Source organism: Marmota flaviventris, chromosome 4 (genome assembly GCF_047511675.1).
Source record: "Marmota flaviventris isolate mMarFla1 chromosome 4, mMarFla1.hap1, whole genome shotgun sequence".
NCBI lineage: Eukaryota > Metazoa > Chordata > Mammalia > Rodentia > Sciuridae > Marmota > Marmota flaviventris.
The window spans coordinates 88,312,409-88,337,670 of record NC_092501.1 but is presented as its reverse complement, the minus strand read 5'-3'; the positions used below and the strand labels follow the sequence as shown (position 1 = coordinate 88,337,670).

Below are 25,262 nucleotides of genomic sequence, written 5' to 3'. Positions count from 1 at the left end.
ATTATAGGGCATTTATTAGATTTGTGAAAATTCTTAATACTTATATGCATTAAATAAAAGAAGTTATTTTATTAAGAGAATAGATAATTGGATTTTCTCTGGACAAGTCAGTAAACCATTTGTACTTCTTGGAAGGATTGATGTAGGGTAACAGGTAAGCTAGAAAATTTGACTAAAATGCTTACCTAGCTAGCTGAACATGTCTGTAAATTTACTTGGAGCCTGTTAGCACTCCGCATTATTCATTTCTCTAAAATGCTTGTTTGTGTTTTGCTTTCTGTGATACTTAGATTCTATTTAATGGAGCAAATAAAAATAGTTCCGGGCTGGGGTTGTGGCTCAGTGATAGAGCACTCAGTGATAGAGCTTCGCATGTGTGAGGCACTGGTTCAATTCTCAGCACCACGTAAAAATAAATGAATAAAATAAAGATCCATCAACAACTAAAAAAATTTTAGAAAATAGTTCTGAGATATTACTAGATTTTAATGTCTTAAAGTATTGTTTGAACCAACACATTAAATGTTTTTGAATAATAGAATATTATAATAATAGAATATTCCATATTCTGTTCCAGTTTTTACAGGTTGGTGTTGATAGATTTTAGAGTTTTGACTGGGAGAGAAAGGACTTATATGTGAATTTATTAGATACTTCCTAAAACTAATGATCTACTTTTCATGTGTTTTTTGTTTTAATATTTAAAACTTATATTTTTCAGGCTGCAAACTATTATACAAACAGGATTTTGCAAGGCGTTTAGGATTAAGGTGTGTTACCTGCAACTATTGTTCTCAGCTGTGTAAGAAGGGAGCAACTAAAGAACTTGATGGTGTTGTGAGAGATTTCTGCAGTGAAGACTGCTGTAAAAAATTTCAGGATTGGTACTATAAGGCAAGTAAATCTAGATTTTTATTACTTTGGCAATAAATTCAGACTTTGCCCAGTTTTTTAACAAACTACCTTAATAAATATTGTAATTATAAATATAGTAACATTTGTTTTTAAAATCTACAAATTTTAGGCCCAGTCCTGGATACTTTTCATTAAAATTATTTTGCATTTCAGCCAGGTGTGGTGGTGCAGGCCTGTAATCCAGCATTTTAGGAGGCTGAGGCAGGAGGATTGTAAGTTCAAAGGCAGCTTCAGTAATTTATCGAGGCCTTAAGCAACTCCACGAGAGCCTGTCTCATATCTGGGGGATATGGCTCAGTGGTTAAGCACCTCTCGGTTCAATACCCAGTACTCTTCCCTGCCAAACAAAACAAAACATTATTTTGCATTTCAGTTCTTTATAACTTGGTATAGCATTATAAATAAATAAATAAACAAACAAATAAATAAATAAACACACACACACACACACACACTTCAGTTATAGATGGACACTGTGACTTTATTTTTATGTAGTCTTCAGGATCGAACCCAGTGCCTCATCCATGCTAAGCATGTGCCCTAACACTGAGCCACAACCCAAATTTGATATATATGACAGAATGCATTACAGTTCATATTACACATATAGAGCACATTTTTTCATATCTGGGTGTATACAAAGTATATTCACACCATTTGTGTCTTCATACTTGTAGTTAGGCTAATGATGTCTATCTCATTCCATCATCTTTCCTACCCCTTTGCCCCCTCCCTTTCCTTCCCACCCCTTTGCACTATCTAGAGTTTCTCTAATCCTCCCATGCTCCTTCTCCCAACCCCACTATGAATCAGCCTCCTTATAATAGAAAAAACATTCGGCATTTGGTTTTGGGGGATTGGCATAATATTCCCCAACTCTTGTGTGTGTGTTATGAAAATCTACTGTTTTCTTTGATATTAAAAATTATTTACTGTAATTTGTATGAAAATCTACTTTTAAAAAGTCAGACTTTAAGTCCCCTTTGGCCCACTATATTAGTTTTTTCTTTTTTTTTTTTTTTTTTTGTGTGTGTGTGTATAAGAAAATGAATATAAATTTGGACTTGGGTGGTTGGATATTAACCAAGAAAAAATTATTAATTTTCCTGTGTTGATAACATGGAAAGCCATATCAATGCTAAAGCTCCATGTGCAGCTGCATGTGATGATAGATACCATGACTTCAAAATTGTGATAGATATCTCTACAGAAACAAACAATAAAATTGTTATTTAGTTCACATTATGAAAGTTGATTAGTGTTAAAATGATTGAATATCTAAAACCAAATTAACTGATATTTTATGAATAAAAAGGAAGATAATTTGTCAGAGGTAAAATGATTGAGAATTTTGGTGTATTTTTTAAAAAAATTACTTCATTATTTTACTCCTGCTTCTGAATGAATGAATTCTTCAAGTTCAGGTTCAAATATTAGAAATACAGAGAGGACAAAGTCACAAACATTGTGTCACTTTCATTTGTGTAAGGATCTAAACCAGTGGTTTGTTCTTATTGTAGGTAGTATTTGTGCAATAAAATGTTTCTTTGAGGGTCGTAAACTTAGTTTTATGCACACAAATGTACCTTTCTCTCCAATATTTAGTATGTTGTATATATGTGTTTATTTAGCAGCACAGGGGGTTGTATTTATTTATTTTATAGCTAGGTGCCTCACATATACTAAACAAGTACTCTACCATTGACCCTACATCCCCAGCCCTCCTGACTAGGAATTTTAATAAAATATTTATTTATAGAACTTCATCTGAAACAAAGTCAGATTTCAAAACCCACAGCATAAAACTCTAGATTATTTAAAGCAATCATGAAAAGCCACAGCCACAATTATTAGGAATTACAGAATATTTAATATTTGTTGTTCTATCAATTTCTTAGTTATTAGTTAAACTGGAGATCAGTTTTAAAATTTATAGTAATTTATTTCTACATCAGAAACAAGTATGAAAAGAACCATATTTGAAATTAATTACTTTTATCTTTTGGTCCGTTTATTGACGAAGATGTTTGTTAAGTATGAACATGGACAAAATCGAGAGATAAATTTATAAAATAAAAGTAAAAATATCTGTCCCTAGATTATTGGACTCGGCATTATAAAGTGTAATTGTGTATGAATTTCAGTGTGTCCCGTTCCCCCCCCCCCCCCCTTTTATGTTAAACTGTGAACCATGTGGGGCTGATTGCTAGATGTAGATCAGGCTGGTTTAAAGATAACTATTTAGTTGTTTTTTTAAAAATAAAGATCTTGTTATTAATATTATATCAGTATGTTAACTTTTTACATTTTCATTAAACTTAAAAAACTAAAATACTTAAAGTTAACATTTCTAATTTTCCCATCAGAAGAGCTTACTTCAAAATTACTCTGGTCTTGTACAAATAAGCTAGGAAATCTGTTAACTAATTAGAAAATTTCAAATAAATATAATTATAGGAGTATTTACTAATCTATTAATAAGGCCCTCTAAATTATTTAAAAATAATGAAATGGGTTGTATTAATTTGGTATGTTTGTTATCCATCTTTATAATCCTAGTCTTGACTTATGGTAAATGTAGGGACTTTACTATCAGTTAGAGAATGACTCCAATTTTTTCCTTTTTTTTTTTTTGTGTGTGTGTGTGAGAGAGAGAATTTTATTGTTGGTATGACCTGATATTTTTTCTTTATCAGATATTATTTTGTCACATTTGACAATAATCATTGATAAATTTATATGTGTGGTATTTTAAATATTGTGATTCGAAACATCTGAAGTCATTTCTTTTTAATTTAAGGCTGCAAGGTGTGACTGTTGTAAATCTCAAGGAACTCTTAAAGAGCGAGTGCAGTGGCGTGGGGAAATGAAACACTTTTGTGATCAACACTGCTTGTTACGTTTTTATTGTCAACAAAATGAGCCCAACATGACAACTCAGAAAGGACCTGAAAATTTACATTATGGTATGTAGTAATTTAGGTGGGAACTTTAAAATCCTGTGAATCAGTTTATTTTCTTAGTGTTGAATGAATCTAAAGCACTGATAATGAATAGTTGATTTTGGAGATGGCTTAATAGCAACTTAAATTCCATGGTTTCTCTAGAAGGAGGAACCCCATGTGATATTTTAATAGATACAGTTTTTTTCTTGCTAGTTGAAAAAAATAGGGCCTAGTTGGACCAGAGAGAAGCTGAATAAAATTATAACAAAAATTTTAAAAAATCTCCTATCAACCACGTGGCATTTTGTAACTTTAAATGAAAACAGGTTTATCAAATTATATGTGCCTGGGGTAGGCTGAATGGAACAAAATCCCTCTAGAAGCTATTACTTTTTATTTTATTTAAGAACTACATCTACAAACAGGATTTTCCCCAAAGTAGTTATATTCAGAGGTGGAAAAATGAGAAAAGAGTTAACTACCTAGTAAATCTGTATTACTATACTTTCTACTTAAATTTTAAATTCTTAAACTAATTTTAAATATTTTCTTCAGTAACATCTTTAATTCTAAAATGATATTTGTCTTATTTAAGTTTTTTTTTTTGTTTGTTTGTTTATTTTTTAGATCAGGGCTGTCAGACATCCAGAACCAAAATGACAGTAAGTATTGCTTAAATAGAGTGTTCAGTTTGTGATATTATAATGTTAGGGAAAAATAATTAGGACAATGTAATGTGATTATAATAATAAGCTATTCTTATTTCCTTTGTTGAGACATTGGAAGTATTCAGCTGATACCAGAGACTTTCATACATACTAGGAAACAGAAGTGGAATTAATTCCAGCCTCTTGCCATATGAGGAAGATAGACATATCAATGGCATTTGAGTTGAAGTTCTTATAATATATGCTTGAGATGATGGGCTATATATGGTTCCCAAAGAATGAATAAGCTGACTGCAAACAGATGGATAGGAGATTCTCAGGTAGATAGTATGAAAAGTAGGAGGAATAGTAATGTGCACAGCACACATGTATTTGACAGAACTATACATTGGGGCCAACCTTGGAAGGGGATGTTTGATTGAATGATGGAAAGTGAGACTGAAAGGATAGACTGAACCAGATAATGTATTTTTAAAGTAGAGATCTGATGCTCTATGTTGGTGTTAGGAACTGTGAGTTTTTAAATTTGAGAAATAATACCATGTGTCTTGATGATTTAAAGTACGTGGGAGGATGTGTGTGTTAGGTTTTAGACAAATAGAGCAGTTTATATTTATATAAGGGATTTGAAATCAGCCCCCTCCACCATACTAAAGGATGACTATAGATGAAAGATCAGTGTTTTTACATTCATTCTGTTCGGTGTTTGTTTTGATATTAATAACTGGATGTAGTCCTAGAAAAGCAAGGGTGCTTTTTTCTCTTTGCTTTCCCCTTTCTACTCTTTGTGAAATAACATTTTTAAGTCAGAGAATCAGAAGAACTTAAAGTATTCAGTTGAATTATCTGGTGTTAACACCAGGTATTTTCACCCTTGATAAAGAATATAAAAATGATTTTTCCTCTCCCCCACCTCCTTTTTTAAATGGTCCTGCTGGTTGAACCTAAGGCCTTGCATATGCTAGGCAAGTGCTCTACCACTGAGCTACATTCCTAGCCCTTTTTATTTTGAGGCAGTTTCACTGAGTTGCCAAGGCTGGCCTTGAACTTTCATGTGATCCTCCTGCTTTAGCCTACCTCATTTGCTAGGATTACCTTGCTCAGCTTTTATTTTTTATCTTTGTGCAGTCAGCCAATTAGGCACTTCTTTAACCCTGTTTCAGAGGTGCAAGGTTTTGACCAAGGTTTCAAGAAATGATTTCTCCCAGCACAATGTTAAACATCATTCTCTGCCCACAGCGTTTAAATTGCATTATATGACAGAGATGGGGGGTGCATTTTTGAAGAGGAAGGAAAGTCAGGGTGCCATTGTGACTATTGCATTTGTATTATTAAGTGCCCTTCCATTTTTCCTTTGTAAACCTTTGGAATATGCACCCATATGCCTCAAAGTGTAGCTAGATAATTTTGCGGCCAGTTATTTTACTGTTGTTGTATGTTTCCTTATTTGTAAGATCAAGATGAAAATTGTACCCACATCAGGTTTGTCACATACTAATACTGAACATTGTAGCTGTTTTGTTATAGACCTCATAGTAGTAGTATGTATGGTGGTTAATAACATCGGCTTTCACATCAGATGAATCTATCCGAATTCTAATTTCAGAACTTTTTAACTTTGTGACCCTTGACAGATTATGTAACTCCTAATTCCCTGTTTCCTCATCTTTAAAATGGTAGTGATAGAGACCTGCCTCTTGCAGTGTTTAAAATGATGAAATAAGATTTTGCTGTTTTACATAGTTCCTGACACATAACAGGCACTCAACAGATGGTAGATTTTGTCATTATAATTTTCATTAGTTTGGATCCTTCCATATTCAGCATAAGTAGCTATAGATCCCACTTGTTGACAAGCAGTAAAGCAAAATATATTCTACAGCAGAGGTTGGAGTCTTATGTTTTTTCATCAGGTAGCATAGTTCATTGATATGAAGTAATATTTGCAGAATGGTAAGGGTGGAACATTAAGCAGTTCTAGGATATTTGTGATTTGGGACTTCCCTGTTATTTCAGTTAGAAAAAGTTTACCCAGTGCCTGGTATATAGTAAATACTTTTGGTAAGTTTTTCCTCTCAAGTATAAAATCAAAGAGCTCAAGGAGGTTGACTTGCCCCAGGTCTCCACAGCAGTAGTGTTAGCACCAAGTTCACTAGCTCCTTGTACAGAACTCTCTTAGATCTGATTAGTACATTTGATAAATCTGGCATAAATTCATCTTTGTGCCAGCCTCCTTGGTCATATATATTATTTGTAACTAATTTGTAACTAATGGGCTACCTGCTATATAAACAGTTCACATCCTTCCATACCTTTTTTTTTTTTAAATTTTTTATTGTTGGCTGTTCAAAACATTACATAGTTCTTGATATATCATATTTCACAATTTGATTCAAGTGGGTTATGAGCTCCCATTTTTACCCCATATACAGATTGCAGAATCACATCAGTTACACATCCATTGATTTACATATTGCCATACTAGTGTCTGTTGTATTCTGCTGCCTTTCCTATCCTCTACCTTCCATACCTTAAAAAAAAAAAAAAAAAACACCAAAACCCTCACAGTGGGGCATGGTGGTATATGCCTGTAATTCCAGTGACTCAGGAGGATCACGAGTTTGAGGCCAAACTCAACAATTTAGCAAGGCCCTAAGCAAGCAGCTTAAGTGAGACTCTGTCTCAAAAAAATAAAAAGGGCTCAATGGTTAAGCACCCCTGGGTTCAGTCCGCAGTAACAAAGATCTTCTAGGAGGGCTGGAAGAAGTCACAGATAAAAAAAATTTAAATATGATCAATCTTCATTATTTGTGGTTCTGTATTTGTGAATTTGTCTATTTTGCAGAATTTTCTTGTAATCCTAAATTAATATGTAGTGTCCTTTGAGAATCATTTGCAGAAAAATTTTTAAGTCACCTGATACATGTGTTCCAGTTGAGATAGATCAAGACAATGCTGTGCCTTCCCATTTCAGCTCTCATGTTGTGCACAAATGTCCTTTTTACAATTTAATTAGTGCTTTATTTTTTTGGTGCTTTTTGTTTGTAATTTTGCTATTTCCCAGGGTCCACAAGTATGATGTGGAAGTGCTATCAAGTATCCCTGAATACAAGAAAGCTGTAATGTCCGTTATGGAGAAAATATGTGTATTAGATAATAAGTCTCATTCAGGCATAAGCTAGAATGCAATTAATATGAATTCAGTATTAATGAATCAACAGTACAACCAGAGAAAGGAAGAACAAATTTGCCGATCACTCCAAAAGCTGAAGTAACACCTACTGCAACAAAATTTGTGGATATATGAGATAATGACCCATTACAAAAAGCATAGCAAATAACATTGTTGCAACATCGTGAGCTTTTCAGTTTGAAACATGTTAAGAATTGAACTTGAAGATGAGGTGGGTTCTGGGGATCAGTACACTACATCTATTATCTAAATGTTATACAGTATAAGGGTTATGTGGGAGAACTAGTTTTCAATACTAATGAGACTGGCTTGTTTTTTTAACAAGGTTGTTGGCAAACAAACCTGAAAATAGTCTTCAAAACCCTTGGCTTTAAATAATTCAGTTTTGTACAACTTTGCCATTGTGCACCAATGCCAAGAACAACTTTTAAGTACAAACCCCCAATGACATACAGAGGTTAAAACACTTCAAGAGGAAAACTTGAGTTGTATGTCCTACCATAGAAGGTAGGATGAAAAGGCATGGATGGTGTCTGAAGTATTTTGGGATTCGTTCCACAACTGCTTCACTCTAGAAATTGAACACTGTCTTACGGTGAAAACTTTGCATTCAAAATTTTATTGTTGGATAATGCCTTAGTCCATATTAAAGTGTCTTTAAGCAAGGTTAAGTGTTGAATAGTTAATGAAAATGTGCTTTGGTAACCTTGCATTCCTCTTTGTAGCAGCAGTTTAATATTCACCAATTCAGCATTCAGGGCAACTATATAGAACATAAGTACCCTGAATAATTAGGATTGGCTGCATAAGTATTCTGTACTTACTTTCCCTCCTTAATATAGGTGGTATGAAGAATACTTTACCATTAGTCCCTATGGGTAGATCTTTAGATGTAGTTTCTAACATTGCAGTTCTTGGGAAATATACAACTTAAAGTTTGACAATTCCTGTGGTAATTCTTCGCATTGTTTTTCTTACATTTCAAATTTAGTATCATACTAAGCTTTTGTGTAATTAGAAGGAGCTAGAATATCAGCCATTATAACTGTGAGAACGTTTATTAAGATATATTGAAGAGTCTTAATTATTTTCACAGTATAGGTTTACAGCTATGATTTTGTACCTCTTGTACCTCAAGTAGTGTTGTCTTCTCATATTTTCCTAAAAGCTTGCTGACGATATCATTTGAAAGTGAGACCTACAGAATTAATAATTCCTATAACTTTATCAGTTGTTAGGATAGATTCGCATTGATCTTCCCAGATTAAAACTTGTGAACTTAGTATGAATGGTATAATTTCATTATCCCCTTTGACTTTTGTGTGTTCCATCTTTGGGTGTAGAAATCAGATATTCATTAACTCAGGAGTAATGAAAAATAGAGGAAAAAGTGAAATGTTTCTCTTTGCTTCTATTTAGGGTTCAGCACCACCCCCTTCTCCAACACCAAACAAAGAGATGAAGAACAAAGCAGTTCTTTGCAAACCTTTAACAATGACAAAAGCTACTTACTGTAAGCCTCACATGCAGACCAAATCTTGTCAGACAGGTAACTTAAATTTTGACCTATATGCTTCCTTATACTTCAAAACTCACTTGAATGATATGTCCCCCTGCCCCGAAATGATAGGCTACAGAGAAAATCTTGGGTCATTTCATTGTTTTATTTTGATTTTTGCTTACCTAATTTTGAATATTACTTTGAATGTAGCATCATTTAAAATAATTTATGACTAACCAAGCTGATACATCAAAAGTGAAAAAATACCACAACAAATTTTCTTGGACCTGCTAAAATTGTGTTGTTACTTCTGAGAAGTCATCTCTTTATGGTCTATAATGGTAACTTTCTTTCCTGTCAGAAAGAAATGAAATAATCAAAAAATATATTTTTTCATCAAATTTACTATGTAGTCTATATTTTAATTGTTTAATTGGTGGGGACAGCAGGGACAGGCTAGTAGAGTGCCTGGATTTATATTGCTTTTAAAGTTTTTTCTTTCTTTCTTTCTTTCTTTCACCAAATATGAAACAAAATAGTTTCTCTTTTTTCTAAGTTAAAAATGGTTTCTGTTTTGTTGTTTTTAAGCAATCTTATAAAAACTAGGAATTTCTTTTAAATGGATGATAGTTAAATTTTTCTTTGTCTAATTAGTTTAACATTGAGCAGCTGTGATTAAGTGCCAGTTAATATTGTTTTTTACATATGTGCATTGTTTTTAGATGATAATTGGAAGACAGAATATGTTCCAGTGCCTATTCCCGTGCCTGTGTATATCCCAGTACCTATGCACATGTACAGCCAGAATATTCCTGTTCCTACTACAGTTCCTGTTCCTGTAAGTCAGATTTTAAGCTCTTTTTTTTTTTGAGATTTTATCAGGTATGGGTGGGAAAGTAATGTAGTTGGAATTATTAGCTTAATGAAGCTGGTTAAACTATGTTTACCTTTCTTCAACAATTAGATTTGGTTGAATCTTTGTGGTAATCATACTTTTTGTTTAATCTATGTATACGCATCCGTGAGAGAGATGTTTATGTTTAGCAAATGTCTCTGTCTGCTCTGTGCATTTATGTTTTATATTTGGGTTCATTTTCAAAAGGAATATTTGTGAAGCCATAAAGTTTAAAACTGGAACATCAGTTTCATATAAAATAACATTATATTTCACCTCACATTACTTTTAATACTTAAAACACTGGTCAGTCGAGTTTGGCTGTACCCTGGGAGACAGAAATATCTAAAGAATTATTTTCTCCAAAATTTTATTTCAAAAAGTAGATGTTTATATTCTGGGCTTTCCTGTTACAGTAACATCTTAGTTTTGACATGTGTTCTTTGCAAAGCTTTTATTCAGTATGACATTGTAAAATGGATGATGTAGCAAAGTGAATGTGAGGGCAGGGGAGATCCTTTTAATGTTTTAACGTTAACATTAAATGCTTTGGTTAATTAGGTGCCCGTTCCTGTTTTTCTGCCTGCTCCATTGGATAGCACTGAGAAAATTCCAGCTGCAGTTGAGGAGCTAAAAAGCAAAGTTTCTTCAGATCCTCTTGATACAGAGTTGCTTACAATGACAGATATGATGAATGAAGATGAGGAGAAAACAGAGACATCCAACATCAATAGTGAGCTACAATATGTCAATATGTGGTTCATGGGTTTTCGTGTCTTACTGTACTTCAACTTGATATGGGAGTAAAGAAAAAATAACAAGAATGTGTTTTATATTAAGAGATCCATTCTACATCTAGCACCATTCATCTACATTTAGTACCCTCTTCTGCCAAGCCCAATCTCCAATGCAGGAATTTTTATCCTCTTGGGGATTTTTTTGGGGGGGTCGGTGGGTGGAGAGGTGGGTACTGGGAATTGAACTCAGGGCACTCAACTACTGAGCCACATCCCCAACCCTATTTTGTATTTTATTTAGAGACAGGGTCTCACTGAGTTGCTTAATGCCTCACTATTGCTGAGGCTGGCTTTGAACTCACCATCCTCCTGCTTCAGCCTCCCAAGCCACGGGGATTACAGGTGTGTGCCACTAGGCCTGGCTCCTGTTTTTATTTTTATATTTTTGATTTGCTTTTGAGATGATGGGGGTCTTGTTGTGTTGCCCAGCTTAGGCTCAAATGCCTGGGCTTAATTAATCCTTTTGCTTTAGCCTACCAAGTAGCTGCTAAAAGCACATATTGCACTTGGTTTATGCTCCCTGTTTTTTTTTTTTTTTTTAAAGAGTGAGAGAGGGGGGGAGAGAGAGAGAGAGAGAGAGAGAATTTTTTTAAAATTTTATTTTATTTTTAATATTTTTATTTTTTAGTTATTGGCGGACACAACATCTTTGTTTTGTATGTGGTTCTGGGGATCGAACCCGGGCCGCACGCATGCCAGGCCAGCACGCTTGAGCCACATCCCCAGCCCTATGCTCCCTGTTTTAATTATAACAGGATTTGACTATTAGAACCGACTCATGATTGTTAATAGAGCAGCATAGATATAAAACTAATCTGCAGTAAGCTTTTGAAATGATACAAACTCTCATCCCCAATTTTGTTTTAATTTCTTCTTAATAAAGTAATTTGCATTATTTTAAGATAAGTCGATTACCTTCTATTAGAACACTGCTTGCCACATGGTAAGCATGATTCTATGTGAGTGTATTGTGTGTAGTTCTGTTCGAACAGTACAGTTTATTCCTGTCCTTATCCCTCTCGTGACACCCAGCATTCTATTTGAATCATGAGATGCCTAATTCCCTTTACCTTAGAGAACAATCGAAATGTAGAGTGTATTTTGTAATTATAGTAGTTTTTGAAGCATTGTGATAAGTTGTTGTGAGATTAATTTAGTGGGTTGTTAGCAGTATTCTTTTTTTTTTTTTTTTAATGACATGGAGCCAGGTACAGTGGCTCACACCTGAAAACCCAGCAACTTGAAAGGCTGAGGAAAGACGATCGCAAGTTCAGCGCCAGCCTCAGCAACTTAATGAGGCCCTAAGCAATTTAGTGAAAGTCTCTCAAAATTAAAAGTAAAAGTGACTGGGGATGTAATTCAGTGGTAAAGAGCCTCTGGGTTCAGTCCCCAGTTTTAAAAAAAAAAAAAGTGGGGGTGAATATCAATGAATCCTTTATAGAGTGGGTAAATGATTTTTGAAACCTTTGTTTTCAGTTTGTGTGCATGTGTCTATTTATCTTTCTGTCCTCCACCATTAATCATACTGTAGTATGTGCAGGATAAAATACATTTCTGTGCATTACTGATTACAGCACAAAAACTTCAAGCAGTTGAAACATTAGAAGTTGTGTATAAGCATATATTGAATGATGGAGATTTCTAGGTCAGAATTCAAAAAGAGTATCTGAAAATTGCAGGGTTTCTTTTTTTGTTTTGTTTTTATTTTTTTGTACCAAAGATTGAACCGAGGAGTACTTAGGACCTTGCTAAGTTGGCTGGCTTTGAATTTCCTGCCTCAGTTTCCTAAGCCACTGGCATTACAGGTGTACGCCACCACACCTAGCTGAAAATTGCAATTATTTACCCCTCATTAGTGTATTTCTGATGAGATTTTTCACAGTACATATTGGAATTATTTTACCATCAGAGCACACCTATTAACTTTTGAAAAGGGACAGCTCAGATTTATCACATTGACAGTTTTCATGCAGTTAAAATTAGTTTTTTCAGTATTTTACATGTTAAAATAGTTATATGCCTTTTCCTTTAAGTATTTTTGTATTGCATTTATAATTAAATGAGTTCCCTTTTGCAGATTAAATATAGATACTGTTGCAGTTTTCTATTTTGATTTCTAATGAAATTCTGGATTAATTACAGGTGTAATTATTGAAAGTGATATAATTGGTTCAGATCTCATTAAAAGCTCTGACTCAGAGACACAGTCCAACATGCCTGATGTACCGTATGAACCAGATTTGGATATTGAGATAGATTTTCCCAGAGGTACTCAAAATACTTTGATTATTGAATTAACTGATTATAACTGTAGTTGTAATCATTGTTGTTTTTTTTAATGTTCACGTCATTGTCCTATTGTTCATAATTATGTTTTCTTTTTTGATACTAGAATTTCCCTCTACCACTAAGCTATGCTATCCCCAGTCTTTTTTCTTTTCTATCCAAATAAAACTTAACAATTAGCTTTCAAAATAATGCATAGAATTGAGTTGTAGGGATATAAAAGTGATTCCTTTGAGTTTAAAAAAAAAAATTCTGGAATTATAGAAAGTCTGGAAGATAGAGCAAAGAATAGAGTTATGTGTTTAAAAAGTACAAATAACATTCTACTTAAGACTTTTTGAAAATTCACTTTTAAGGGGAAAATTACTTCAGGTCTTTTGTAAAAGAAATATGTTCCATTTTTCAGTATTTATTTTCTAAATGTATGAATGACTAATGAACACATTGAGTAGGGTATAAAACATTGTTTTGGGAAAGATTTAATAGATTGAAACATTTACACTGTAACTTTTTAGATCTTTTAATTGAATTTCAGGTTGTAATAATTTTTCTGATTTTGTACTTATTTTTGAAAATTCCTGTTGATATCCTTTATATATATGTTTTTTTAGGAATCTGAACAGCGTTTATCACAACTCAGAGATCATGTTAGGTACAGCAACTCTTCTACTCCCCATCCCAACTCAGCTTATCTCCATGTGTGAATACTTGTTCACCTTCTGAGGTTCTTTGTTGGCTGTGTTTATGTAACAGAAACCTGTGGCTTTGCATTTGAAATAAGTTTTTCTGATTTAATTGTCAGCTGCTGAGGAGCTTGATATGGAAAATGAGTTTTTATTACCACCTGTTTTTGGAGAAGAATATGAGGAACAGCCCAGACCTCGATCTAAAAAAAAGGTACAAAATTTAATATCATTCTTGCATTTACTTAATATCTGTATAGGCACATAAGATATAGTGATCATTTTGTGTGCTTGAGAATATGATAAGAGTGTTTTTTAGGTTTAAGACTAACAAATTTATTTCTAAGTAATAGCGGTGTCAATGTCATATAAGAAGAGCAAATATTATGACTACTTAGATTTTCTTTTAAAATTTATTTTGACATAAGGTCAAAATAGAAACTAGTTGTTTAACGAAGTAAATTCAGTTCTTTGAGAGGAATTTAGACTGTTTTCTAGTGAACTCCTTTTTTTACTATTACTTTCGTTGAGATTAATTAACAAGGACGAGAGTCAGGTTTTTTTGGTATGTGGTCTCTTTTAAGCATGCCAACATAGAGAAAGACATGCTGGACACTTGATTCTTCATGTAAACCAAAACTAAATGTCATGTAAACTAATGTACATGGTAATTGTTCGTATCAACAAGTTTCTGATTTACAACATAAGGCAAGATCAAAAGACACTGTAACAAAGATAGCTTTCACAAATTTCCCACAAAAGAGAAAAAACTGAAAAAGGAGTTGTTTATTTTAGGGTGTAGGTGAACTCTTATATGACCCCATGCACAATAACTAAAAATATGAAACTCTTAGAAGAAAAAAACACAGGTCTAAGTTTTCATGACTTTGTAGCAGGCATCTACACCAAAAGTACAAGAAAGAAAAGACAAAAAATTAAATTGGACTGAAGTAAAATGAAGAACTTTGTATTGCAAACTGTCATCAAAAAGTGAAAAGTTGCTGGGCGCAGTGGCACACGCCTATAATATCAGTGGCTTTGGGAGGCTGAGGCAGAAGGATTTCGAGTTCAAAGCCAGCCTCAAAACAGCCAGGCACTTAGCAACTGAATGAGACCCTGTCTCTCAGTAAAATATAAAATAGGGTTGGGGATGTGGCTCATAGGCAGTGTACCTGAGTATAATCCCCAGTATTTAAAAAAAAAAAAAAAAAAAGGAAAAGAAAAGGAGGGAACTGATAATGTAGCTTAGTGACAGAACACTTGCCTAGTATGCATGAGGCCCTGGATTTAATTCCTAATGACAGGAAAAAGGTGAAAAGAAGTTGAATGGTCCTTCCCTATAAGGGGTAGTTGTTGAAAAGTTCTTCAGTTAATACTTAGAATCATTTGGCCATATGGATATTTTATTTGATTTTGTTGTACAAAGTGATTTGTTTAGAAATATGACATTCTTAGTTACCTTTCTTGAAATGGAATTCTATCTATTGTCGGATTCAGGAATTTCAGCCAATTCTAAAGCAAATAAGTATGTTTTTTTTTTTTTTTTAAATTTGCCTTTGTTGAGAGATGGCTTATGTAAAGTCATGAAATAATGGAGCCTAAGTCCGCATTTGCCATGTGTTTTACTTCCTAATAGGGAGCCAAGAGAAAAGCTGTATCAGGATACCAGTCTCATGACGATAGTTCTGATAATTCAGAATGCAGCTTTCCTTTCAAATACACATATGGTGTGAATGCTTGGAAACACTGGGTCAAAACTAGGCAACTTGATGAAGATCTTCTAGTATTAGATGAGCTGAAATCTTGTAAGTGTTTGATTTTACTTTGCTAAGTCCTATTTGAACTTTTGATTTTCATTTAAAAAAAGTAGTTCAAAACAATTCTAAAATGCATTTTTTTAAAGAATAAATCATTTTCAGGAAGTTTCTTAGCCTTATGTGAGAATTAATAACAATTATTGACTTTTATTTCTTTTTAGCTAAATCAGTAAAGTTAAAAGAAGATCTACTGTCTCATACTACAGCTGAGCTTAACTATGGGTTAGCTCATTTTGTCAATGAGATCCGACGACCAAATGGAGAGAATTATGCACCTGACAGCATCTATTATCTCTGCCTTGGAATACAGGAGGTTAGTAATTTGTTGGCTCCTTTCAAATGTAACATTTATAAGGAAAGTTATTGTTGTAGTTTTTGGAGAGAAAATGTGCTTCCAGAATATTGAGAGATGGCTTATGTAAAGTCATGAAATAATGGAGCCTAAAGTCCACATTTGCCTTAAGGATAGTTTTCTGTTAACTTTTTTATTGGCTTACCAAGAAAGATAAGCATTTAAGTGAGCTACTTGAGAGGCTGATCCAGTCTTGGTAACTTAGAGAGAGACTGTCTCAAAATTTAAAAAAAGCTAGGGATTTAGTTTAGGGGCATAGCACTTGCTTAGCATGCATGAGACCTTGGGTTTGATCCCCAGCACAGGAAAGGATGAAAAAGAAATTTTTTATTTGGAAATACCAAGATATTATAAAGGACTTTTCCATCTACTTTTTTGTTTGTATTCTAACACAGTATATATATATTCCTAAAACTTTTCAAGTTCTCCAGGACTGTGTACCAAAAAGAATTAATGGAAAAAATAGGGTATGGATAGGCTTAAACTCATGCATCTTTTACCACTAGTCACAAAGTTGTATATTTGCCACAGTGTATAGGTGATAATTATGATGACTTTATTTCTTTTACAAATAAATGAATTCACATAATTCTGGCTATAGACCCATGCTGATCTATATGTGTACAAAAAAATGTCTTAGCTCTGTGTATAAAAGGTCTGTTTCATGATATGTTCCTGATTACTAATTCTTTGGGAATATATCGTAAAAAGGGGCAATCTTTTAGGGGTTTGAAGTAAACTATCCACATGTCTATGAATCTGAGTCTGTTTCCCACAATAAACACAAAGATCAACTTGAAATAATGACCTCCAGCTCTGAACAAATACTACAGATTTGACCCAGAGGTCAAAATGGGGGTTTCTCTGCCTACCCCAGCCCTGTGTTTTGTCATCTAGTTGCTCTCTCTTCATGCAGATACTTTTTGTTCTTCAAGTTCTGGCATTACTCACATGTTAGAGATACAGTTGATTATTATATATTCATTTTGTATTCTGTACCATTTTACTATTAGTTCTAGTAGGTGGCTTTCTTTTTCCTTAGAATTTCCTATATACCCAATCATGTTGTCTATGAATAAACATGGTTTTATTTCCCTTTCTCTCTTTCTCTCTTTCTCCCTTTCTCTCTTTCTTTCTTTCTCTCTCTCTCTTTCTCTCTCTCTCTTTCCCTCCCTCTCCCTCTCTCTCTCTCTCTCTCTCTCTCTCTCTCTCTCTCTCTTTCTTTTCTTTCTTGTGTGTGGTGCTGGAGATTGAACCCATGGCCTTGTGTATGTGAGGCAAACACCTACCAACAGAGTTATAGCCCCAGCCATTATTTCTAATATGCATTTTTTTTTTCCTTATTATACTATTAAAGATAACCTCTTTCCCACCTCCTGTAGAACATTGTTGAAAGGAAGTGGTGAGAGCTGAATCCTTTGTCTTGTTTCTAATCTTGAGAGGGAAGTCTTTGGTCTTTCACCATTAAATATGATGCCATATGTAGATTTTTGTTTGTTTGTTTTTAATACCAGGGATTGAACCTAGGGGTGCTTAACCACTGAGCCACATACCCAACCCTTTTTTATTTTGAGAGAGGGTCTTGCTAAGTTGCTTAGGTCCTCGCCAAGTTGCTGAGGCTGGTTTTATATTTAAATATAGAATGTAACCATATTTTCATTTCTAGTATTGATAATTTGTGCTTTTTGTTTCTTGAATAGGCCAACTCAGGAATCAGCAATTTTTTAAAAAATATTTTTGTCTAGTAGATGGACACAATGCCTTTATTTTATTTTTTATGTGGTGCTGAGGATCGAATCCAGTGCCTCACATGTGCCAGGCAAGCACTCTACCAACAGAACCACAACCCTAGCCCAGTAATTTTTTTTTTTAAAGGGAAAGATCATAAATAGTTTTGACTTTGTAGACCAACAAGCAAAGCTCTAGGATATTATATAGCTATTTAGACAACTGCTTTAAATAAAATCATTTATAGACATTTATAAAATCTTAGCTCACAGCTTTTAAAACAAAAATAGGTAGTTGCTGGAATTTGGCCCAGTGAAGCTAGAGCTATAGTTTGCTTGGACAGCTTATCTAGCTACAGTTATACCTGTCTTATCTTCTCTTTTTTGAGGGTCTGTTTTTTATTATAATTTCTTAATTTGTGTGAACCTCCCTCCTCCCCACCCCCCAGATGGAAACTTAGATCGTGGACTTTTAGAACTATTTTCTTAAAAAAAAAAAAAAATTTATATCTTCATTTTATTTATTTTTTTAATGTGGTGCTGAGGATTGAACCTCACAATTGCTAAGCAAGTGCTCTACAACTGTGCCCCAGCCCCAGCCCTAGAACTATTTTCTTTTCAAGGAAACATTTAAAGATATAAATGTCTCTCTAAAATTAGTTTACCTATATCCCACAAATTTTGGTATGTTGTGTTTATATTTTCCTTGACTTAATGATGGGAAGTTGAGTCTCTATATTGCTTTTTGTTGAATGGATTATTTTAAATATTAGAGCTCTAAATACTATGAGGGCCAAATAAATGGATTGCATAATGAATGATTATGATATTACTACTATCTTTAGTATCTTTTTCCACTGTTTTTTTTTTTTTTTACTGTGATAAAAATATGTACAACATGAAATCTACAATTTTAACCATTTTTAAGTGTACAGGTTAGTGGCATTAAGTACATTCACTTGCTGTGTTATCACTACCATCCTTCACTAGAACTTTTCCATCTTGGCAAAACAGAAACTCTGTATGCATTAAAAAAAAACTCCCTTTCTCTGTCAGCCCATGGCAACCATGATTCTACTTGCTGTTTCTATAAGTTTATTTCATAGAAGTATAACTATACACTTGTCCTTTTTGGTTCTGGCTTATTTCATTTAGGATATGTCAGAAGCCACCCCCCACCCCCAACCTTTTCTCTTGGGTTTTTCATGTACTAATAAATGTTTCTTCATAAAAAGATTTACTACTGAACTATATTCTTAAAAATGGTTAAGATGGTAAATTTTATGTTTGAATCTATTTAATACAATTTTTAAAAATTGTATAGTAGTCTCATTGGATGCATTTGCAAAGACTGGTATTTGTAAGCAGTTTAAAAAAATTATTTAAAACTCAGTATAAAGATTTCTAGACTACTTTCCAGAAATCAGTGCTATCAAATGTTACTTCAAGTACATAAACAGAATTAGAAGCTGGTTTTGGAAGATTGTGCATATTTTTCTGTTCTCATATTTTATTGGTTTTGTTCACATCTGACAATAGTAATAAGAAAATGTTGAAAAGAAATATGATTTTCTTTTCATTAACCTTTTCATTTTGTGAGAGTTTCTTATTTGTTCTAGATAGTAACTCTTGTCATTTTCACAAATATTCCCTCCAGGTTTTGATTTTTTTTTTTTTACATGTTAAATCTTTTATCGGTAGGAATGTGTATTTTTAAGAGGAGTGAACTCTGTTTACTAAATTTTTAAAAATATAGTAAACTCACTTATGATGCTGTGTAAATGGATAATTTTAAATATTTCTATTAAAAATAAACATAGGGCTGGGGATGTGGCTCAAATGGTAGCGCGCTCTCACCTGGCATGCATGCGGCCTGGGTTCAATCCTCAGCACCACATACGAACAAAGATGTTGTGTCCACCGAAAACTTAAATAAATATTTAAAAAAATTCTCTCTCTCTAAAAAAATAAAATAAAATAAACATAACATTTCTAAATTTAAACTGTCTATAGGACCTCAGGATTTTGCTTTATTTTTTAATAGCAATGATGAGGTGAATGGTTAATTCCACAAAAATCAGTAAAGTGCCTGTTTACTGGACATCAGAGTGGGCTTTGGAGATTTAGGTAGCATGTTAAAGGTTTACATTTATTGAATATTTACTGCTTTCCATGCACTGTGCTAAGTGTAGGACATGTCATTTAATCCTCCTAACAACCTACTGTTATCACCATTTTCTGATGAGGAAGTAGAGTTAAGTCAATTGGCCCAAGTTATACACCTTATAAATTTTGAATCTCGCCAGCAGTTTGACTTAAAAGCCACTGTAATATGCTCTGCTCAAGGATTTGAAATATATAGACAAATAATATTTGAAAAGTCATGATACTATACTCATGGTATATTGGTAGCACAGAATTGGGATGAATTAATTTTATCTAAGTGTATAATATGAAAAAAATCTAAAAATGTAGAAGACATTTTGAATTGAGTTTTGAAATACATGTAGAAATTTACTAGACAGAAAGGATGAAGGAAGGACAGTGCCATCCCAACATAATTATCTTCTTGGCAGGGCACAGTAGGACATCCCTGTAATCCCAGCAGCTCAGGAGGCTGAGGCAGGAGGATCAAAGCTACTAGCCTCAGCAACTTAGTGGGGCCCTAAGCAACCCAGCAAGACCCTGTCTATACAGAAAATAATTGCCCCTTGGTTCAGTCCCTGGTAGCCCTTCCCCCACCAAAAAAATAAAATAAAATAAAGGTTTGTCATAGGAAGGTGTAAGATTTGCAAATTTATATTGGCTCACAGGCCTTTACATACAGAGATAGTTGAGCATATTGAGACAGTAAGGGGTGGGGGAAAGTTAGCCTAGTAAAGTCAGAGTGCTTGAAGAGAGCTTTTAAAAGCCAGAGTAAAATTTCATCCCATCCTTACCCCTTAGTATTTTTCCTTAATCTTAACTTACTCTTTCTTTAAAATTGTTAGTTTTCTCCATGAATTATATAATAAACACAGAGAGTCTTTTTTGGTTGATAAACTAAAGATTTCTTATTCCTTTTTTTTGTATTTGTGATTCCGGAGTGTATAGCTTTGAGTGTTTTAAGCCACAGATTAATTGATAATTTTGTATGTATACACATAAAGCCAGTAATCTCTCATTTTTAATATGCTTGCTTTTCTTATACACAAAGCTTTTTAAAATTTTTTTTCTTAAGAAATATGATGTGTAATATATTCTGTTTATTTATTTATTTTTTTAAGTACTTGTGTGGTAGTAATCGAAAGGACAACATATTTATTGATCCAGGATACCAGATGTTTGAGCAAGAATTGAATAAAATACTACGAAGTTGGCAACCAAGTATACTTCCAGATGGTAATGTTATTTTAAATATAGGTATCGATAACTTGATACTGGGATTGTTATTTTTACAGAAACTGTGTAATTAGCAAATAAATCAGATGACATTTTTAGAGCATTTACTCATCAGTTTATCTGTTCATTTTTTGTTGAACTAGAAATGAATATGGTTAGTAGTGTTTATGAAGAGCTCTGTAAGAATATGACCTACTTTATGAAGCTGAATGTTTATGTCAAAAACCCTACAGTGAGGATGTAAATTTTTTTTACCACTGTGATGTGAAGAAAATGTGTATATATGGAAATTACCTTTTATTCCCCAAGCCTTTCACATAGTTAAATTATTTTCTGACTATCTGCTTGTCCTACCAAAGGGCAGTTCCTTATTTTAGAGGAACTGTTCCTTATTTTAGAGCTGATGGTTCCATAGATTGCTATGTTTCTAATTTGTGTGTTGCTAAAGAGTTACATGGATAATTCTGAAATTCATTCCAGTTGATCTGGTGTGAATGGAGACTTGGTATAGGTTTGTTTTAAATTACCTTTATTTATGGATGATTTGTAATGTTAATGTACATGGTTTTATTTATGATACTTCTGTTTAAAGTAGTTCTTTCTATTTAAGGGTCAATATTCTCTCGAGTTGAAGAAGACTATCTCTGGAGGATAAAACAACTAGGATCACACTCTCCAGTAGCTCTTTTGAATACCCTGTTCTACTTTAACACTAAGTATTTTGGCCTCAAAACAGTGGAACAACACTTAAGACTTTCCTTTGGCACTGTGTTTAGGCATTGGAAAAAAAATCCTTTAACAATGGAAAACAAAGCATGTCTTCGATACCAAGTATCTTCTTTATGTGGAACAGATAATGAAGGTAGTGTAACAGATTTTTATTTTGAGATTACCTGTGGTGGGTTTATTTAAACCTTATTTTACCAAAGCCCACCTGTGTCACTTGTTGAGAACCTAAGGATTGTCATTTCATAAAATAAGACAAATTATAATATCTTATGTCATCTCAGGTCCATTTGTTTGAAAAATTGTGCATTACCAGAATCTACAACATAGAACGCTAAAGGGCATGTATTCCCATTTAACTAGATGCTAAGAGTGTATGGTATCTTTCCTTCAAGATTGGCTTTAGGTGGTTTATTTATTTATTTTTTTAAAGATAAAATTACTACTGGAAAAAGAAAACATGAAGATGATGAGCCAGTGTTTGAGCAAATTGAAAACACATCCAATCCTTCTAGATGTCCTGTGAAAATGTTTGAATGCTACTTGTCTAAAAGGTGAGTATTAATAAAGATGTAGCTTTTTAAAGATGGTAGTGTAAGTTGGTTGAATTTAACATGACCAAGAGGTGATATTTTCCCCTGATCCTTTTTTAGTTTTCTCTTCTGGCTTATACTTAAGTCCATTCAGTTGTAACTTTTGAGTCCCATTATTACGAAATACCCAGCTTATCATCATACTTCAGGATTCAAGCACGTATATGTTAAGAAATTACTCTGTATTAAGGAAATTACTGCTGTCCTCTTCAAAAAATTCAAGGAAGCAGTGGCACAACTTTTTCGGTTAAAGGTCAGATAAAAAATATCTCAAATCTCTATTTCATGTACTTGGTTCTGGTGTTAGAGCTAGAAAGCCAGATGATTATATATCTGACAGAGTACCCTTACATTCCTGTGCCACAAAGAAAAAATAAATGATAAAGGGGTTGGAGATGAAAATGAAGTACTTATATTTAAGTGAAAATAGCCCTTTAGGAAGTTCTGAAGGATATAGTAGAGTTTTGAAAGTACTTTTCAAAGACCAGTAGTGTTCTGAAAGTACTATACTTTTCAGAAACCACTGGTTTCAGAAGATAGGCATGAACTCAGAATGTACTTCCTTATAAAAATAACTTTATAATTCATCTCCTAGGATGGTTCTCAAGAATTTATAAAAACATTTACATCATCTATAGAATGATAGAAGTATTTCTGACCATGGTTTAAGTATAGCTCCATTCAGTTGCAACAGGTTCAGGAACTTCCCATGGTATTGTTGATTAGGTGGAAATTCCTGTCTTATTCTTATCTTGTTTATTTTAAATTTTTTTGCTCAATAAGGTTTTTTATTTTATGTGTTGCCATATTCATTAATACTAAGACATTTTTCACATTTCACTATCCCTGACGCAGGGTAAATGTTTAAACTGATTCATCTTCAATTTGTATTATTACTATTAAAAAGTGATTAAAATAAATGATGTCTTGAATTCAGTGAAATACAGTTTATATTATGGTAGGTAAGTAATCTTTTTACCACAGAAAATAACTAAATGCTGTAGTGTCAGGATATTTAATGTTAGACAATTGAGGCAGAGTATCTGACCAAATAATGTGATTTCTGGGGTCTAAATTATTCTTGAACAAAAAGTAGTAAGGGATTTTTATAAACTTTATGAAATTGACCTTTTCTCTTTTTTTCCCCAAAGTCCACAGAATCTTAATCAGAGAATGGATGTTTTTTATTTGCAACCAGAATGCTCTAGTTCAACAGATAGCCCTGTCTGGTATACATCTACTTCACTGGACCGAAACACCTTGGAAAATATGCTTGTACGGGTTCTTCTAGTAAAAGATATTTATGATAAAGACAATTATGAACTGGATGAAGACACAGACTAAAAAGGAATGTTTCAGAAGCAATCGGGATAAAACAGCATTAGATAGTCATGCTGCTAGATCTTCATTATGGAAAACATTTCAAGTTTACTCCTGTTTTGAGTTTTGTAGCAGTGTACCCACACTGGGTATTACCATGTAAATAATCTGTGAGTGAAAGTTGCCATTATTCTATGTAGTGGTTTTAGAATACTTAACAAATACATTCAAATCCTTTTTTTTTATTATTATTTATTTGATTAGGTATGTTTGTAACTTTTTACATTACAAAATACGAATGAGAATGTGCCATGTATAATTTTTTTCTTGTAGTAAGAAACATCCATATTGCACAACTCTACTGTTGCAAAGCTTCCTCAACAAGGGGCGCTTTTACTGGGTTCTTGACCAGATGGTTGTGTATGGGTAGCACTACTAAAAGTTTAGAACTTGCAGTGTCTTTCAGAATTTTTAAAATAAAATGTAAACTAATAGGCTGGGTTTTTGTTTTGTTTTGGGGGGTTTTTGTTTGTTTGTTTTTATGTTTTAGTTACTGAAGCCTTACAAGTTATGTAGAGAGATACCATCTTCTGTACCAAAAATAGACAAGAGAATGCTGTCAATATTGGTGTACTGTAATGTGAATCTATACTGGTGAAAACAACTTTTTGTTCCCCTTATTAAAACCTTAGTGTCCTTTTCTCATTTTGTGGCTTTCTGCATCACCCCAATTTTAAAAATATATATGTATGTATATATATATATGTGTGTGTGTGTGTATATATATATATATACACACACACATATATATATATACACACACACACACAAAGAATGACTATAAGTTGAAAACAGGTCATTAAGACATTTTTGTTTGTAAAAATGTCTGATGAAAGTAGAAGATTCTGTTTTCTTTTTCTATGCCAACCATTAAGATCTGAAATCCCCTTCATTAATAGATTCAAATTTTTTTCTTCCCCTTTCCGTTATGGATATAGATCATGCTGCAATATTACCTGTGAAGTACTCTATACCTTTACCAATTTTATTAGAATTCTTGTGCCTGCTTCCAAATATGACTGATGCATACATTAAGTAAAATTATTTTTAGAAATGCCACTCCTAAAATAGTTGTTATAGAAAGTCAAGCTACTTTAAATAAGATAGTATTACTTTTTACTATGACGATTACCAGTGTAGTAATTCTGATTATTTCAGATGATTGAAGAGCAAAGAAAAACTGGATAAAGTCTGTTTCAGAGGAAATCACACTTGGTGTTAGATTGTTTGGCTTTTAAAAATTTACTTCTTATAGAAGATTGCATTAAAAAAAAAACCTTTGTGCTTCTGCATAGCAATTTATCTGTCCAGATCTTTTATTTTAGAATAAGGAAGTTTACTTAAAAATCCTACTTTCTAAACACTAAGTAAAGTGCTAGCTGCAAATTATCATAAAGAAATCA

The 25,262-nt window shown here is 33.2% G+C and overlaps 1 protein-coding gene across 3 annotated transcripts in view; it reads left to right on the top strand.

The window, feature by feature from the left end:
* The window catches only part of Zmym2 (zinc finger MYM-type containing 2), a 76,516-nt gene extending 52,012 nt beyond the window's left edge, over positions 1-24,504 (top strand). For all 3 annotated transcript variants that reach the window (XM_071611349.1, XM_071611348.1, XM_071611350.1), the window contains 14 exons: positions 722-894; positions 3,716-3,881; positions 4,488-4,522; positions 9,141-9,270; positions 9,945-10,060; positions 10,679-10,850; positions 13,057-13,182; positions 14,003-14,097; positions 15,520-15,688; positions 15,862-16,013; positions 21,046-21,160; positions 21,771-22,022; positions 22,320-22,440; positions 23,631-24,504. In XM_071611349.1, coding sequence (XP_071467450.1) covers positions 722-894; positions 3,716-3,881; positions 4,488-4,522; positions 9,141-9,270; positions 9,945-10,060; positions 10,679-10,850; positions 13,057-13,182; positions 14,003-14,097; positions 15,520-15,688; positions 15,862-16,013; positions 21,046-21,160; positions 21,771-22,022; positions 22,320-22,440; positions 23,631-23,823 — 2,015 coding nt within the window. In that variant the 3' untranslated portion in view covers positions 23,824-24,504. The remainder of the gene's footprint in view (positions 1-721; positions 895-3,715; positions 3,882-4,487; positions 4,523-9,140; positions 9,271-9,944; positions 10,061-10,678; positions 10,851-13,056; positions 13,183-14,002; positions 14,098-15,519; positions 15,689-15,861; positions 16,014-21,045; positions 21,161-21,770; positions 22,023-22,319; positions 22,441-23,630) is intronic.
* Positions 24,505-25,262: the final 758 nt, after the last annotated feature.